At 38.0% G+C, this 15409-nt stretch overlaps 1 protein-coding gene across 1 annotated transcript in view; it reads left to right on the forward strand.

The window, feature by feature from the left end:
- The window catches only part of cacna1g (calcium channel, voltage-dependent, T type, alpha 1G subunit), a 329783-nt gene that overhangs the window by 168208 nt on the left and 146166 nt on the right, over positions 1 to 15409 (forward strand). Inside the window, exons 13-15 of the mRNA XM_061967247.2 lie at positions 1277 to 1342; positions 8675 to 8762; positions 12127 to 12305. Coding sequence (XP_061823231.2) covers positions 1277 to 1342; positions 8675 to 8762; positions 12127 to 12305 — 333 coding nt within the window. The remainder of the gene's footprint in view (positions 1 to 1276; positions 1343 to 8674; positions 8763 to 12126; positions 12306 to 15409) is intronic.

Here is a 15409-nt window from a genome sequence, read left to right on the forward strand (position 1 = left end):
CATGATGACGTCACATTCATGTGCCCTCCTCTGACCTCATTACTGCAAGTAATTTGCCGATTTTTGGGAACCGCTATGTTTTACCTGACAAAATGAATAAGTGTGGTTAACTACACATGATATCTGTTGCTATATTTAATGTTTTCATTGAGTTAAGTTGCCCTTACAAAACATGTTAACTGCATATTTCTTCCGAAGGCTGCTGAGATGATGATAAATCCATCTGGTTTGTCATAGTTTTAGCAACTAAATGATCGTTTCCTCACAATACGAAGGTCCCAGCTTCGATCCCCGGGCTCGGGATCTTTCTGTGTGGAGTTTGCATGTTCTCCCTGTGACTGCGTGGGTTCCCTCCGTGTACTACGGCTTCCTCCCACCTCCAAAAACATTCACCTGGGGATAGGTTGATTGGCAACACTAAATTGGTCCTAGTTTGTGAATGTGAGCTGCGATGAGGTGGCGACTTGTCCAGGGTGTACCCCGCCTACCGCCCGAATGCAGCTGAGATAGGCTCCAGCACCCCTCGCGATCCCTAAAGGAACAAGCGGTAGAAAATGGATGGATGGGTGTGAATGTGAGTGTGAATGTTGTTTGTCTATCTGTGTTGGCCCTGCGATGAGGTGGCGACTTGTCCAGGGTGTACCCCGCCTTCTGTCTGAATGCAGCTGATATAGGCTCCAGCACCCCCCGTGACCCCAAAAGGGACAAATGGTAGAAAATGGATCGATGGATGGATGAGGGGAAATTTGGGTGGGAGTTTTCCACTAGCCCATGTTGTCTGTTTATTAACTTTCGTGTGTGTATGGTTTATTGTGTCAAAAAAGAGGCATGTTGTTTGTGTTTTTTTCGCCATGTAGGAATTACGCCACGTAGCGAATAGCGGGGATCTCCCAAATTGTACACGTGCAAGCGCATCTACTTGAAACCTGCATGTGTACTGAGCATGTACTGAACAATGCTCTGCTGCAAAGTCACTAACCTCATATTTTGTTTGTAAGGATTACACGCCGTGGTTGGTTTTCAGAATAAATACAAAAAAAATATGCCTGCGTTTGTCAGTTTGACTCGCTGACCTTGTTGCGCTCCTGTTACTGAAGCTGCTGATGATCTTGGAGTGCAGCTGATACTGGCTACCATGCACTGGGACAGGGAATTGGCTGTGACATGTTGCATGGTGACCTCAGAATGTGACCTTGAACTTTTGCATCTGCTCTTGGTGCCTCTCACTTCTATGCTTTTTTCCTCTGTCCGGCTGCACCAAACACTTCCACTGCAGGAAGTGACCAAGCGGGAGGATTTGCATGCCCAACCGAGTCTAATTCAGCTGCCTGTAGACACGGGGGTATGTACGGTAAAGCACGGCAGCTCCGCCCTTTTCCCTGCACTTATTCTACTAACAGCCCTCCCCTCGATCCTTCCCTTTTTACTTTTCCCTCCATCTTTCCCCACTGAGACTTTGGAGCTCTGTCATATGTCTTTCAAAAACCACAGCCTGATGGTCCACTGCAGAAAATACTCATATCCTCGAAAAATAAACTCTGCAGTATGAAGATCAAGCGATTAGAACAGCTGCTGCTGATGCTATTAGGCGACTGAAATCATGTGAGGTAATTATGTTATAGGAAAGAACAGGAATTGTTTGCCAATGTTGAGAAATGCTGTTACAGAGGTGGCATGCAAATGAAACATTTGCATGACAGCAAACATAGCAATTACCAGATAAAATGCAAATGGGGCTGAATAATTGATTAATTGCCTAAGTACTGTTTTTAATAATAATAACAATAATAATACGTCAAGTCATACAAACTAATTCCCCATAATTCTGCAAAAAAATATTTTTTGTTAACAGAATGCATGTGAGGTGTACTGCCACCAGTATTATACAGTACAGCGGAGCCATTCAACTGGCGACCCATAAACTAAATCAGGTGCGTGAATGACACCAGACCGTGTTCAGTTAAAAAAACTTGTGAAGGACTAACATTTTTGCAGCAGATTCCTAAAAACATGAGCACACTGACAAATAAATGATTTTCGACTACCTTTTTGTGCAGAAGTTTCTAAAAACCTGCAGTACATTCCCGTTGTATACGCTGCAAAAACTGTAGATTTTACAATAAACTGGCAGCTCAATCGCCAGAATTGTACTGTAAAAATAACAGTGATACGGTTTTTCAGTTCATTCAGTGTAAAACCCCCCGGAAAGTGTAGAGTAAAATTCTGGCGATAGAGCTTTTTACCGTAAAGGTTTGTTTACACTCCCACTGCTGGACTCTAGAAAGAGGTTCCGCAGCCTCCGTAGCAGAACCTCAGGGTTCTATAACAGCTTCTTCCCTCAGGCCATAAGACTTTTGAAAGCATCATAATAATCCCCTCAATTCCCCCCAAAAATTGCTATAATTAACTTGCTGGAATATAAAGACAATATAACATACATCTATAAACATGGATGCATATGCAAAAGTGCAATATATTTATCTGTGCAGTAATATATTCATTTATATCTGCACCTAATTGCTCTTTTATCCTGCACTACAACGAGCTAATGCAACGAAATGTTGTTCTTATCTGTACTGTAAAGTTCAAATTTGAATGACAATAAAATGAAATCTAAGTCTCTAAGTCTAAAGGCATTTTTCCCCAGAGTTTTTGACAAAACAAAAAGACCAAAAATTTAATGTTTAGAGGACTGCGGTTCTCAGGTACAGAAGACTAAAAAGGAGAAGTATGCCCCCCCCCAGGCTTTAGCTTTCTGGAATTGTGGCCCCCAAAACAATTTAGTTGAATAGTCCTGCAGTAGAGATATACAACAGTATTGCAGGACACCAGAAGTGACTTTAGTCTGGGGCCGGATGTTCCTATTCTAGTTTTGAGCAAAGCACAGGAAGTGAAGTAACGTATTAGTAATTGCTATCATATGAAGAAGGGCTACTTAAGTACATATACTTTTGATTCTTCCTACTCCCTGTCGGACATGTATTTTAAACTGCAAACAAGATACGTATTCTGATGACTTTGTAGCATGTTCAAAATAAACTACGGTAGTAGCACTACAAGACTTTGAATAACAACGTGAGCAAATGTACTTTTTCATTATAGCTGAGTAATATTTAATCAATCAATTAAAGTTTACTTATATAGCCCTTAATCACAGATGTCTCAAAGGGCTGTACAAGCCACAAAGAAACTACTATTCACTTGACTTCAATTGTATAAATTAAATGGGACCATATATCAGTCTGGTGCATTTTAAGGGGACTCTGAAACAATCAATTGCAGCATAAAAAATGCAAGTAGTGTGTGCCAAAAAACAGATGACCTCCAATATGGCTGCTGGCCAGAAGACATGTGACATCTCAAAGTAATCCACCCTTGGCTTCCCGCATGCTGTCCCTGCTGTTAGATCTAACCAAGGCAGTGAATGATTGCTCTGAGTGGCTTTGAGAGCAACAACTGAGTGCTAAAACAATTGCATTACTTTACAATGTGCATGCGTTTTTAGAATATTATTTTCAAACTCTTTAAAACAGCATTAAAACCGAGGTTGATTGCTTACCTTTCACCAGACCTCCACTGTGCTCCTTTTCTTTCCACTGCAACAACAACAATCTCTCTTTTAGACTGTTGTTTTATCATGCTGGAGGTAAGGACTTAGTCATGAGGAGAGAGGGTACCAGCTTACTGGGAAACTCCAGCACAGCTAGATAAATCCAGCCAGTCTTAAGGCTGAGAGCGAATCATTGATGTGGTGAAGATCAGCGCTGTTTGCATGACACAAGCCTTTAAACAAGAGTCCAGTCAGGTTGGTCAAAAATCAAACCATACAGTAATCATTTTATGTCCACTCTTGAAAGTTTTCAAGATTTGATATGCTGTTTATTCTCATCCTGTTTATATACATTGTAGCTTAAAGTGATGATTCTGCTGGCTTTAGTGTTTTAATGTGCCAGTACCTGCCACAGCATTAGGTACAACATAATGCCATGTAATGAGCTTAAGGATAATAAGCATGAGGATAACTGATATACCTATTTAATACCTATACCTATTTAATATATAAAATAATATTTAATCTAAAAAAAACCCTTTTAAAATATTTGTTTTAATCATGGTTATACTATACCTAATTTTGAGTAAACAAAGCGGGGAACTCTAACCTTGGTTTGAATGCCGTTTTCATAGAAATAATTACTATAGTCGAGATTTTGGAGAGTAGGTGCCCAGGCCAGAAAAAAGGGGATCCATCGAGAAAACTTTTCATAAATGTATTGCTATGATAAGAATCATAGAAGGATATTTTCAACCTATATAGTAACAAATACAAACAAACACATCTCAAAATGAATACAAAATAAATGTGGGTTTTGTCATTGTTTTATGACAGTTACAGCAAAAAACCCTACCACATTAATAATATACAACTTTATATATACTTTACAAGAATGCTCAACTTAAGACATATCAATAGTTGGGCTGTGTGAATCTTAGGGCACCACACGATTCGATTCAATTCTTAGGGTTAATGATTCAATTCAGATTTGATTCTGGATTCAAAATCCATACTTTTTTTTTTCAATAACATTGGGTGCCAGTTCTATGATTACCGGTAACTACATTCCTCCATAAAATAGATAAACAGCTCTGATACATTTCTATATTATTTAAAATAAAAACTGGTTTTGTTTAGTAAAATTATACCCAAACATTAAATAAAGTCAAGTACAAATAAAGTATTAAACAAAGTATTCAACATTTATATTTTCTTAAGTAAATCTCGACAGCAGATATGGGCATCCACCTTAACAATATGATTTGCCTGAGTGGCTGGACAGTACAGATGAAAAAAAAATCATATGTGTTCCTTTTTTTTTAATCGATTAAGAATCGTTTCAAATAAGAATCGTGATTAATTGGATAATCCGATTGGATAGCTCTGTGGTTATGATGCTTAACAGTAGAGCATAGGACGTGGTTTTGAGCTCGGATATGGGCATGATTTAGGTTTTTTTTGCTGACTGTATTTGTGATGAAAATGAAAAACCCCAAATTGTTCCCATTTCCCTAAGAAAATTGCCGCACTGTATATGGAAATGCAAATGTTGCCATCTCTCCCTTCATTAAACATGACAAACATCTGTAAACAGTTGTACAATGCTTTGAGTCTTTCTAGTTTGTTTTGGAAACGCTAAACCAGTAGAGTCGTAATGATTGCAGCAGCGCTAATGTTGAGATTAATTTAGCACCAAATAATGTCAGGGGATTTCACAAACATTGTTATTACCTGTGTGTCTGATGTTCAGAGACGTAGTGTAGGCTCAGCACCATATTAGAAGAAGAGAAGGGGTGGTTCACAATAACTAAATGATATGCCCCGTCAGATACCACATCATATTTTGGAGAGTAATGTTTATTGATAAATTAATGAGGGGCGGTATAGCTCGGTTGGTAGAGTGGCCGTGCCAGCAACTTGAGGGTTCCAGGTTCGATCCCTGCTTCCGCCATCCTAGTCACTGCCGTTGGGTCCTTGGGCAAGACACTTTACCCACCTGCTCCCAGTGCCACCCACACTGGTTTAAATGTAACTTAGATATTGGGTGTCACTATGTAAAAGCGCTTGGAGTCACTAGAGAAAAAGCGCTATATAAATATAATTCACCTCACTTCACAATGAAGAAACAAAATGGGCTCCTTCAGAAAAGACACTTTTCTCAAGCAAGGCACAAGGGCAGGTGTTTGAGACCAAATGGGAACATACAGTATATCAATTGGTAAAATACAAGAAAAACATTTCTAGTCATGAATTTCAATAATCTACCAAAACCTTACAATACAGGATTTGTTTGGCCAAAGCATATTTCAAAGTGGGATATCAGTTAAATGTATGTCCGAGTTAAAATCTTTTCTTGCTACTACTTTGTTTTTGACTGCTAAGTTTGACAATGCAACTGCGTAAGAAACTTGTTTTGGGGAGCATGCAAACAATTAATCTACTTCCTTCTATCAACATCTTTCTGCCGCGTAGACCCCTTTTTGGAGGCCAGGTAATTGAGATCATGGGGTGAGCCGTTAGTGTCTATTAATGTCAGGCTATCTGCAGACGGTCTGGTCTGGCCTATCTCCTGCTCTTGCCGCCGTGCCTAAATTGCGGTGGGAGAGTGTACACAAGCTGTCTAAACATCCCAGCGATTTCATCACCAAGGATTTCCCTCAAGACTATCACCCCCATGCATTTGCTCCAAACCAACATCATGTCCACCCTGTTACTCGCTTATTTGACCTCAGCCGTGCGATAATATTCCCTTAGTAATAAATCAAGTTTATTCATCTGATTAGGCTCCCTTCAGTTGGAATATTTGTTCCCAGAATGTCCAACGCTATGCAACTGAATATGTTATGGTGAATGCTCAATAAGGACAATGATAGTTCACTTCTTTTAAAAGATGCATATCTGCAAAACTCTAAAGACCATTGAGGAAAAAGTTAGATTGTTTTAAAAAAAAAAAAAAAAACTGCACCATTTGTGCTCACAAAATATGGTCTCTCAAAACACTAAAACTGATAGTGTGCAGAGACCACTTCAGTTTATTGCGATTCCTACCTTCGCCTGGGAAATCTTGGCATTTAATACAATCATATTTAGCTGCAAATGTCCTTGATATATGCTAAAACAGCATTGTGTTTTTACACAGTTTGAATTATAGAGCTTCAGCAAGTAGCTTTTGAGCAAGAAATACACTGAAGACACATTTGTTGGTTTCCATCTAAAACAGGGTCGACATTTCTGAACATATTTTTGTTTAAAGTGGTAGAACCTAAACAGGCAAGAAAGAGAAACATTATCCGTGTTCTTATTGTCCTTCTAGTAATATAGTGAAGTGATCATACAGTGTGTTAGCTGACATAGTTCTGGTACTGACCCTGTGAGAAGCAGAACAATGCTGCAAGGTATGCAGACTACCCGAAAGCAAAAATAATAAGTTAGACTCGTTGCTAGCTCATCTGGGTACTAAGGCTGCAACGATTATTCGACATCGATTTAAAATTAAACTAAAAAATCGACAAAAATGTGTTTTTGTCGATGAGCCTTTTGATAAAATTTTAAGTGATAAACCACCAGGAATGTTAATGTTTACACTTGTACACCTTTAGGTAGATAATTGCAGGTAAATACAAATATGTTTTGCACTGAATGTCATGTTCACAGGACATCTTGCACTTGCATCTTGCGGTCTATTTATATATTTTTCACTGTGGTTATACAGTAAACTTCATGTAATAAAATGTGTCAGTAATTTTTGGTTGTGTTTTTACAAATGAAATGTAATATTATACATTTTAAAAATGAGTTAGAGATCAAGTTGCTTACCCAACATCCAAATCAATCCCTTTTACAGCAGATCTTAGGCAATAGTCGTTTGACCAGTTGACTAATCGAACAATTAATCGCTGACTATTCGACTATTAAAATAATCAGCCCTACTGTTAGCTAGTAGTGGCAAATTCGTTGATAACTCTTCTACTTAACAAGTTATAAAGTTATTATAAACACCACAAAATATGTCTTACTGTTCGTCGTCTTTGGCAGCCATTAGATACTTTGTCACTTTATTCAGCTAAGATCTCGACACTAAGTAATGTCGGGTGAACATGTTAGTGGACCTAAAAAAAAAGTTTCCAGTCGGGATTTTAATTTGGCAGTTATTTTTCTGTTGCATTATGACTTGTGGTTATTGGAAATCATGCCTTTGTTTATAGTCTATGACAAGAGACTTTGCAGTATATCCCCACTGGCCAGTTTTCTAGTCAATGTTTATTCCCAACACAATTCCACAAAAGCAACTCATTTCAGCCAACCAAACATCATTAACCTCACCATGCCATTTGGTCCCTTCCACAAAGAAGAGCTCAATGTGTGTCTATATACTGTGATGACTGAATGGAGAAAGCTCTGAAGGTTTTAAGTACCCCTTTACGTGATTTGGCCAGTGGTCGATTATCTACTTACCCACTTTTCTCACACTCCACCAGTCAGGGGAAATCAGGCAAATCAATGTAAGGCACTCAGGAGGCTTTTAATGCAAAATAACATGTAAATGAGACCTTAAAGTCTCACTCTACAGAACAGGACATACAAGTCTTGCATTTGGGAAGATTTAGAAGTCATTGGTGTTAAAAAAACCCAAAAAAAACAGGAGCATTTTATTATTCACTTTGCTACCATAAAGGTAGAAGGCTGAACTTGTGAATTATTTGGAAGACATCGGCATTGTCTTAAACAAAGGCATTTATGCTTCTGTTGTTCTAACAAAGGTCAAGCTGAGTTGTAACCACAATAAACCTCTTTACTCTTGACACCCCCCTGCCCTTCATGCATGTTACTGTCATTATGTGTCAGTACGTGTATTTTATTTTAATTTTATTTTTTTCAGTAATCTTCTCTTACTGTTTTTGCATGATTGAATTGTGTTGATGAACAAACTTCCTCTTCCTCTTCCTTGGAAGTCTGGGATCTGGTCAAATGCACCTGTTCAGAGTTATGTTGCCTCTAGTGTCTGACTGTGATAATGCTCAGCAGGGATCTGGGCTAGGAGGCAATGACCAACCTTCTGATTTCTGACTAATGTTCATTTTTTATGTTTTTTTATTTTTTTATGTGTATTTTTGTCTCAAGGGTGATTCCTCTAAACCAGGTTCCGAAGTTGATTCTGTTGCACGGAGTATGGAGGATGTTAACAGCAGAGAATTATCAGCCTCTGCAGGTGAGCTATTCAATTGATAAAATATGACTTATTACTAGTGATAAACCAAAGACAATAGCGTCTAGTCTTGCACTGAGGACTAGGGATGTTTACCGAGCACCGGTATTTTTTGGTATCGGTTCCCAATTGGTTCAATCCAGGGATACCGTTAAGATTCTGGACAAATTATACAGCTATTGGTATTTGGTATTTGGTATTTGAATATTATTGGTAATAGTTAGTTTCAGTTTGAAGAGAACACGCTTTACTCACAAGTCATGACTGCCGCTACCACGCTTCTTTAACCATCCTCGTAGAGATCCAGTAATCCACGGGCCAATATTAATCCTATCAAAAAGTGAAAAATTTAAGTAATATAATAATCCATAAAGTTGCTCTGAAGCAAGATAGCATCCGCTGATAGTTGCCATCTGACGTCACTTGATCGTGCCGCGTTTGGGTGGTATCAAAACACACCTAACTTAAATGCATACCCACCTAACCTGCTAACTGATTAGAATTAACAATGATTCGACTCGATTTAGAATCGGTGGTTGCCGATACGACTCAGAGACAATATTTTGTATTTACAATGATTCTAACTGAAACATTTAAGTGAGTTGATATCGATTCAGTGCGTTTTTAGCAAACTCAACCAGTGTGACTGTTAAATAAATACTGGATACTGGACACTGCCAGGGAAGTTTCTTATATTACCATTAATTCTTGTAAGGGAATTTATTAGGTATAAAGTAATTATGGAGACAAGTAAAAAACAATGCATTCACATTATTTTTGAATACAGAGCAACCAACACTTTAGGTTGAAATAACAAGAGAAAAACTTTTCTGCTCTCATGTTCAACATTTAAGACATTTTCAATTAAAGTACAGCAACCAACATTTTAACAGTAAATGTACCTGCTACTTTTGCTGTAGTTTTTCAACATAAGGATAATACGATATTAATATCAAATATAAAGTGTAAACATCTCTTCAGGCTGGATTGGCAGTAGGTTTACCCAAGAAATTAAGTGCGGCCAGATATTTTCAGTTTAAATAAGCAGTGGTTTGACCTGCTACTACTCTCATTTTAACAAATACGGAATATCATAATTACATAGTGGAAATGACAAGACACACTGACCAAATGGCCGAGAGTGTATTGAACAAAGTTGGGAAAGTAAGTAATTTGTGAACACTTTTTCAGTCATAAATAACTTTGTTTTAACTGTTTCAATAATACTATTATACTATGTTCATACTATTTTTTAACCTTCCGTCTCAACCTGGTATGTCGGCAAACTTACTCCGCTGTCACTTCCATTTCGTCCTTTGTGATCTAAAGTTAAGTTGTGGCCTACTATTATTGTGTTGTGTCATATTTATTTGTTGTGGCTTTTACAATTGTGCTGTAGCTCAAAGTTTTTTTGTTGTAATTAATGATATTGTCTTGTGGCATTTGGAATTGGTATGACCTTTCACGGCCACCGGAGGTACGCGCCATTTTTGTTTTGATGACGCCACAGATGGGCAAAAGCCCTTATCACTAAAAGTGCTAAATTTATATAAATAAATAAGGTATTTCCAGGTTATTAGCAATCAAAATCATCTTTATTCATAAGCAAATAATACATTATTGTCTAGTGTGACCAATGAATTCCAAGTTTTTAAGAGACATAACAAATTAGTTCTGAGATGATAGTGATCCTGAGCACTACAACAATCATCGAGAACTCATCTTAAGCAATCTGTGTTTGCACTTTAACTGCTGGCTTGCATGGCCATAACTACCACTTAGGACACCAAGGTCATACCCTTGGTATTATTTTAAGTGGCAAAAACAAGATGATAAGACTGACTGCAAATATACTTTGTGGGAACATTGTGTGTGTTGTACATCACCATGCGATAGATCATCCTCTCTCAGTATACGATCCTTGGTCATGCACAACTCCAGACAACAAGGTAATGCAATGAAGCCCACTTTTATTTTAAACATCATCCGTTTCGAAATGTGCTGTCAAAATAATGGTAACAATAAATTATACTGATGTAACTAATAATGGTTTCACCTGAATGGAATTGATGTGAAAATGCTGCCGGTACAATAACGTTGTCGTGTCAGCCAGGTTCTTCTCACAGAGATCAAGCCCGCCCCGTCCTAGAGGCAAAACAGGCGCTCTGTGGGAGGCCCGTTTTGCGTGAAGAAGCACATTTGAAATGTAAATTACTGAATGAAAAAGGCGCTCCATATAGGTAAAATGTATACCTGGCCACGTCATGCTCTGTCACTAATGACAATATGGGGACCGATTTCCCCCTTTAACTTTTGTTGACTCTTGTGGCGTGCAGAGCAGAAGGTCTTGGGTTCTAATCCTTGTCGTACCGTAGTTTAAATTGTAGTAAGGTTGTTAAATGTATATTTTATTGATGCTCAATTGTTTATTACGCTAAACCTCAGCATGATTATAAAAAAGTAGACTGTAACAAGATCATGCTAATTGTCAAAGATGTTAGATGTTATCACACTGATAGTTCTGCCTCAATGAAAGCTTTTGTTATTCTGTAAATGTATTGTGTTGCTTGAGGTAATATTATTCATAAGGTGCTGGAATACACATGATTTCAGCCTTTCAAAGCTCCTTTTGGACCACTAATTTTTTACCTGTGTTTGTCAAATCCTAGTTAAGGCCCTGCTGGCTTGTTTGCTTGCCCTTGTCCCTGCAATATGTCAGTTAAACAATAAACATTCATGTTTTTTTAGATCACAATAATAGGTCAAAGACCAATTAGAGCATCTGCTGTGGACTGCTGTTATCGGTCATGACTTATAAGTCAACTCAGTGAATACGTGTGCCGCTTTCCCCTTGCACAACATCAAACCATTACGGAAGCCTCATCCATAATTTCACATACGCCAGCTCCCATGCCCTCCAATTACTGCTTTTGCAGACGGAAAAGCCCAATAGGAACACAACAGTGTGGAGTAAAACTCCCACTTGTACCGTATCCTCTCCCTTCCGAACCTTCAGATGGTCTGGCTAATACTGCTAACCTTAGCTGAAGCACATATTCTATCGAGGCTTTTAAAATATTAACGTTGCATTATCCTCCACATATCATGTATTTGTGAGGCTGCCAAACAATAATCTCTCCCACATGTCCCATAAGATTAATATGCCACTGAAATATTCATAGGGCTCAATACAGTAGCTTTCACTTTTCAAATTAACTGTGTTACATAACTGAGGGTGTAGCCAAGCGAGATCCATTCTCATATGTTTGTATTTGCGATCAAAAGTAAGATGTCTGTTTTATTTTTCTCTATGAATTTTACAATTATTATATATTTTACTTATCCCTCTTTCTTTTTGTTATAATAGTGCCTGTAAATGGTCATGTGGATCTAAAGACCAGCCTGACTCCTCCTCAAATTACCCACACAGCAGCCACCCCTATGCCAATACCTAAATTGCCTGTTGGGGGTGACCCCATCCTGGGCTACGAGTCTCGCCGAAGCAGCAGTGTCTCCATGGACCCAGGCTCCTGTGACAAGTCAATGGTTAGTATCTATCTTCCCAATAGTTGTATATGTCTTTATGTAATTCAAAGTCCAGTGGCATTGTAATTTTTTGGTCAGTTCTTGAAAATGCAGAATATATTTTTTCAGCATGACATTTTAAACATGTCTCTCCTTACAAGTGTGCAGAAATTGCTTAAGGAAGACCCTTTTCTGCTCCTGCATAAGCCTACAGCATAAAGAGTTGGTCAGAGCCCTGACCTCAAACCGATTAATCGTGATCTACAAGCTTGTGAGCCAGGCCCTTCTATCTAATATCAGTGCCTGATGTTCTTTTGGATTATTAAATAAAGCTCTGGAGGCAGTTACAGTTAGGAATGGGAATTGATAAGATTTTTCTGGTTCCAATTCCACTTTCGATTCTGCTTACGATTTGGTTCCGTATAGATTCTTATTCAGAAAAAAAGAGAATAAAAAAGTGGATCAGCATACATTTTGTTTAGTTTAGAGGTAACTTGCCCTTGAAAGCCTACATTAAGGTATTAGGGGCATACACAAAGCATAAAACAAATGTGTTTTTTAAATAAATATAAGAAATGAATATTCTTCTTTAGAATTTAACAAAATAAAACTTATGGGGAAATTACACAAGGATGTAACATTTGGTAATATTTTCAAAACTTTTAAGAATTTTTGTATTTCCCTAGAATGTATACTGGTGAAACTCAAACAATTAGAAAGATTTGTTTAGATTTACAAGGTGAAAGCAATATATGTCAGCCTCATAATGTGCAGCTCAAAATATTCAAGCCTTCTTTTGATATAATTGTCATGATTATGGCTTACAGTTTATGAAAACCTTGAATTGAAAATCTCCGAAAAAGCGGGGTCTTCAAAAACTGTAAGCTGTGATCATCAAAATTAAAATAAATAAATGCTTGACATATCTCACTAATGAATTAATATGACTTATTATTAGTTTCACTTTTGAAGTTGAATTGCTGACATGAATGGACTTTTACATGACATTACAATGTCATGAGTTTCACCTGTATAATGAAAATGACAGAGTGAAAATGTGGTTGGAGGAAAGCGTGCAACTTTTCTCAGACTAAAACTGAACATTCACCTCTTGAAAATCAGGAACACCTTCTGTGGCAAATGGTTGCAAGCTTTTGACCAGAAACTTAGTCATCCTGCCATGGTGAATGGAGAAGCTAGCGGCAGACATGAACTGGAAATAGTACTTACTGCCCACCTCGGCGCCGGTTAGAATCTGTCTCTTGTCATGCTCATCTAATTGAGAAGGCATTAATTTCAATTTAAAGGAGAGCTCCACTTTTTTGGAATGTTGCCTATTGTTCACAATCATTATCAAAGACATGACGACGGATGATTTTTTTTTAATGCATTCTAACTTGTAAATAAAAGTCCGCTTACAGCAGAGCCAATGGGAAGTCCTCTATTTTGCCCATAAAATTCAATAAAAACCCATCCAATAAGTGCCAGTGATACTCCATTTGCATTTCATAACTTAAATATTAACCAATTATTAGTGTTATTGTTATTATAAACGCTAACGCAGACAAACTATTTATAGTGGCGCCGTGATCACTACTGTGTGTTGCTATCTTTACATCATCGAGTGGTCTGGTGCTGCCTTGCTTCCATGCTCACTGGAAGTTTGGTGTAGGTCATCAATCATGCCTCTTACCTGAAAAGTACATGGCTGAGAATGTAATCCAACAAGTTGCCACACTTTAACAGCCATTTAGTTCCCAAACTGGCGCGATCGACATGAAAAGACGTTTGCTACCATGACCCGTTTTTTTCGCGAGGATTGTGAGACATTCTTCATCTAAATGGGAATATATGAACATCCTAGCAGTCGGCATCCTAATGAAAGAAGACCTTATACAGTAGGTGATGTTGTATTATGTTTGTTGGCACTCATAAAGTCTGCAGTGAATAATGATCAGTCATGAAGAAAAAAAAAAAGAATTGTCCTGATGCGTTTTTTTAATTAATGTGCCGCGTATGCTTATAATGATCAAAATATGTAAATATTAAATTTTATAAATGTGCCCATTACTACATTACATATATACTTACATAATGTATATAAAACCTAATGGAGGTGTTTGTTTATAGGCAGAATTGAGCGGTTTCCATAGGCTCCATTGTAAGCAAACTTTTGATCAAATGTATTTAATATTTATAAATAAATAAATGATAAATGGGTTGTACTTGTATAGCGCTTTTCTACCTTCAAGGTACTCAAAGCGCTTTGACACTACTTCCACATTTACCCATTCACACACACATTCACACACTGATGGCGGGAGCTGCCATGCAAGGCGCTAACCAGCAGCCATCAGGAGCAAGGGTGAAGTGTCTTACTCAGGACACAACGGACATGACGAGGTTGGTACTAGGTGGGGATTGAACCAGGGACCAGGCACGGCCACTCTCCCACTGCGCCACGCCGTCCCTTAGAATGCATTAAAAAAAACATCCGTCGTCTTTCATAATGATTGTGAACGTTTTGCAAAATTCCAAAAAACGGTGCGGTTCCCATTTAACAGGAAATAGCGTTAAAATGACAGGCGGTATTAGTTAATACCTGTTGTATTTACGCCAGATGACTGCTGCTGGGATGAGATCGACGCAGTTCAATAACGCATTTATAGTTATTGCTTGCAGTGTGATCAATTGTTACAGCATATTGCTCGTATCTCCTCGTCTTGATGAATTAGCAACTTTGCAATTATTAGAAGTCGTGCTGTTGCAAGCTTTACTTGTAAAATGTATGACGTCACTACGCACGTTGCATAATGACGTCATTCTCACCCAATGGCGTCGTTAAGGGAATCGTTTTTATTGGCAAGCGAACAAGTTTTGTACAAAAAACGGTTTTCAATTCCCATCCCAAGTCACAGTAGCAAAAAATAAACAACATATATGTTTTTATTTGTATCTAAATTGCTTCAATTGTATTGTTTTGGTTGATTCAAAACATGGGTCCAAACCAAGATGTTAACAAACGAGTAACAGAAACGGCAAGCTAACACGAGAGAAAGGCTAAACGATCTATGAGAGAAACCTTTAATTGACACTAAAACGGATTGATTGTGATGAATATGTCA

This window comes from Nerophis lumbriciformis, linkage group LG11 (assembly GCF_033978685.3).
Source record: "Nerophis lumbriciformis linkage group LG11, RoL_Nlum_v2.1, whole genome shotgun sequence".
Classification (NCBI taxonomy): domain Eukaryota; kingdom Metazoa; phylum Chordata; class Actinopteri; order Syngnathiformes; family Syngnathidae; genus Nerophis; species Nerophis lumbriciformis.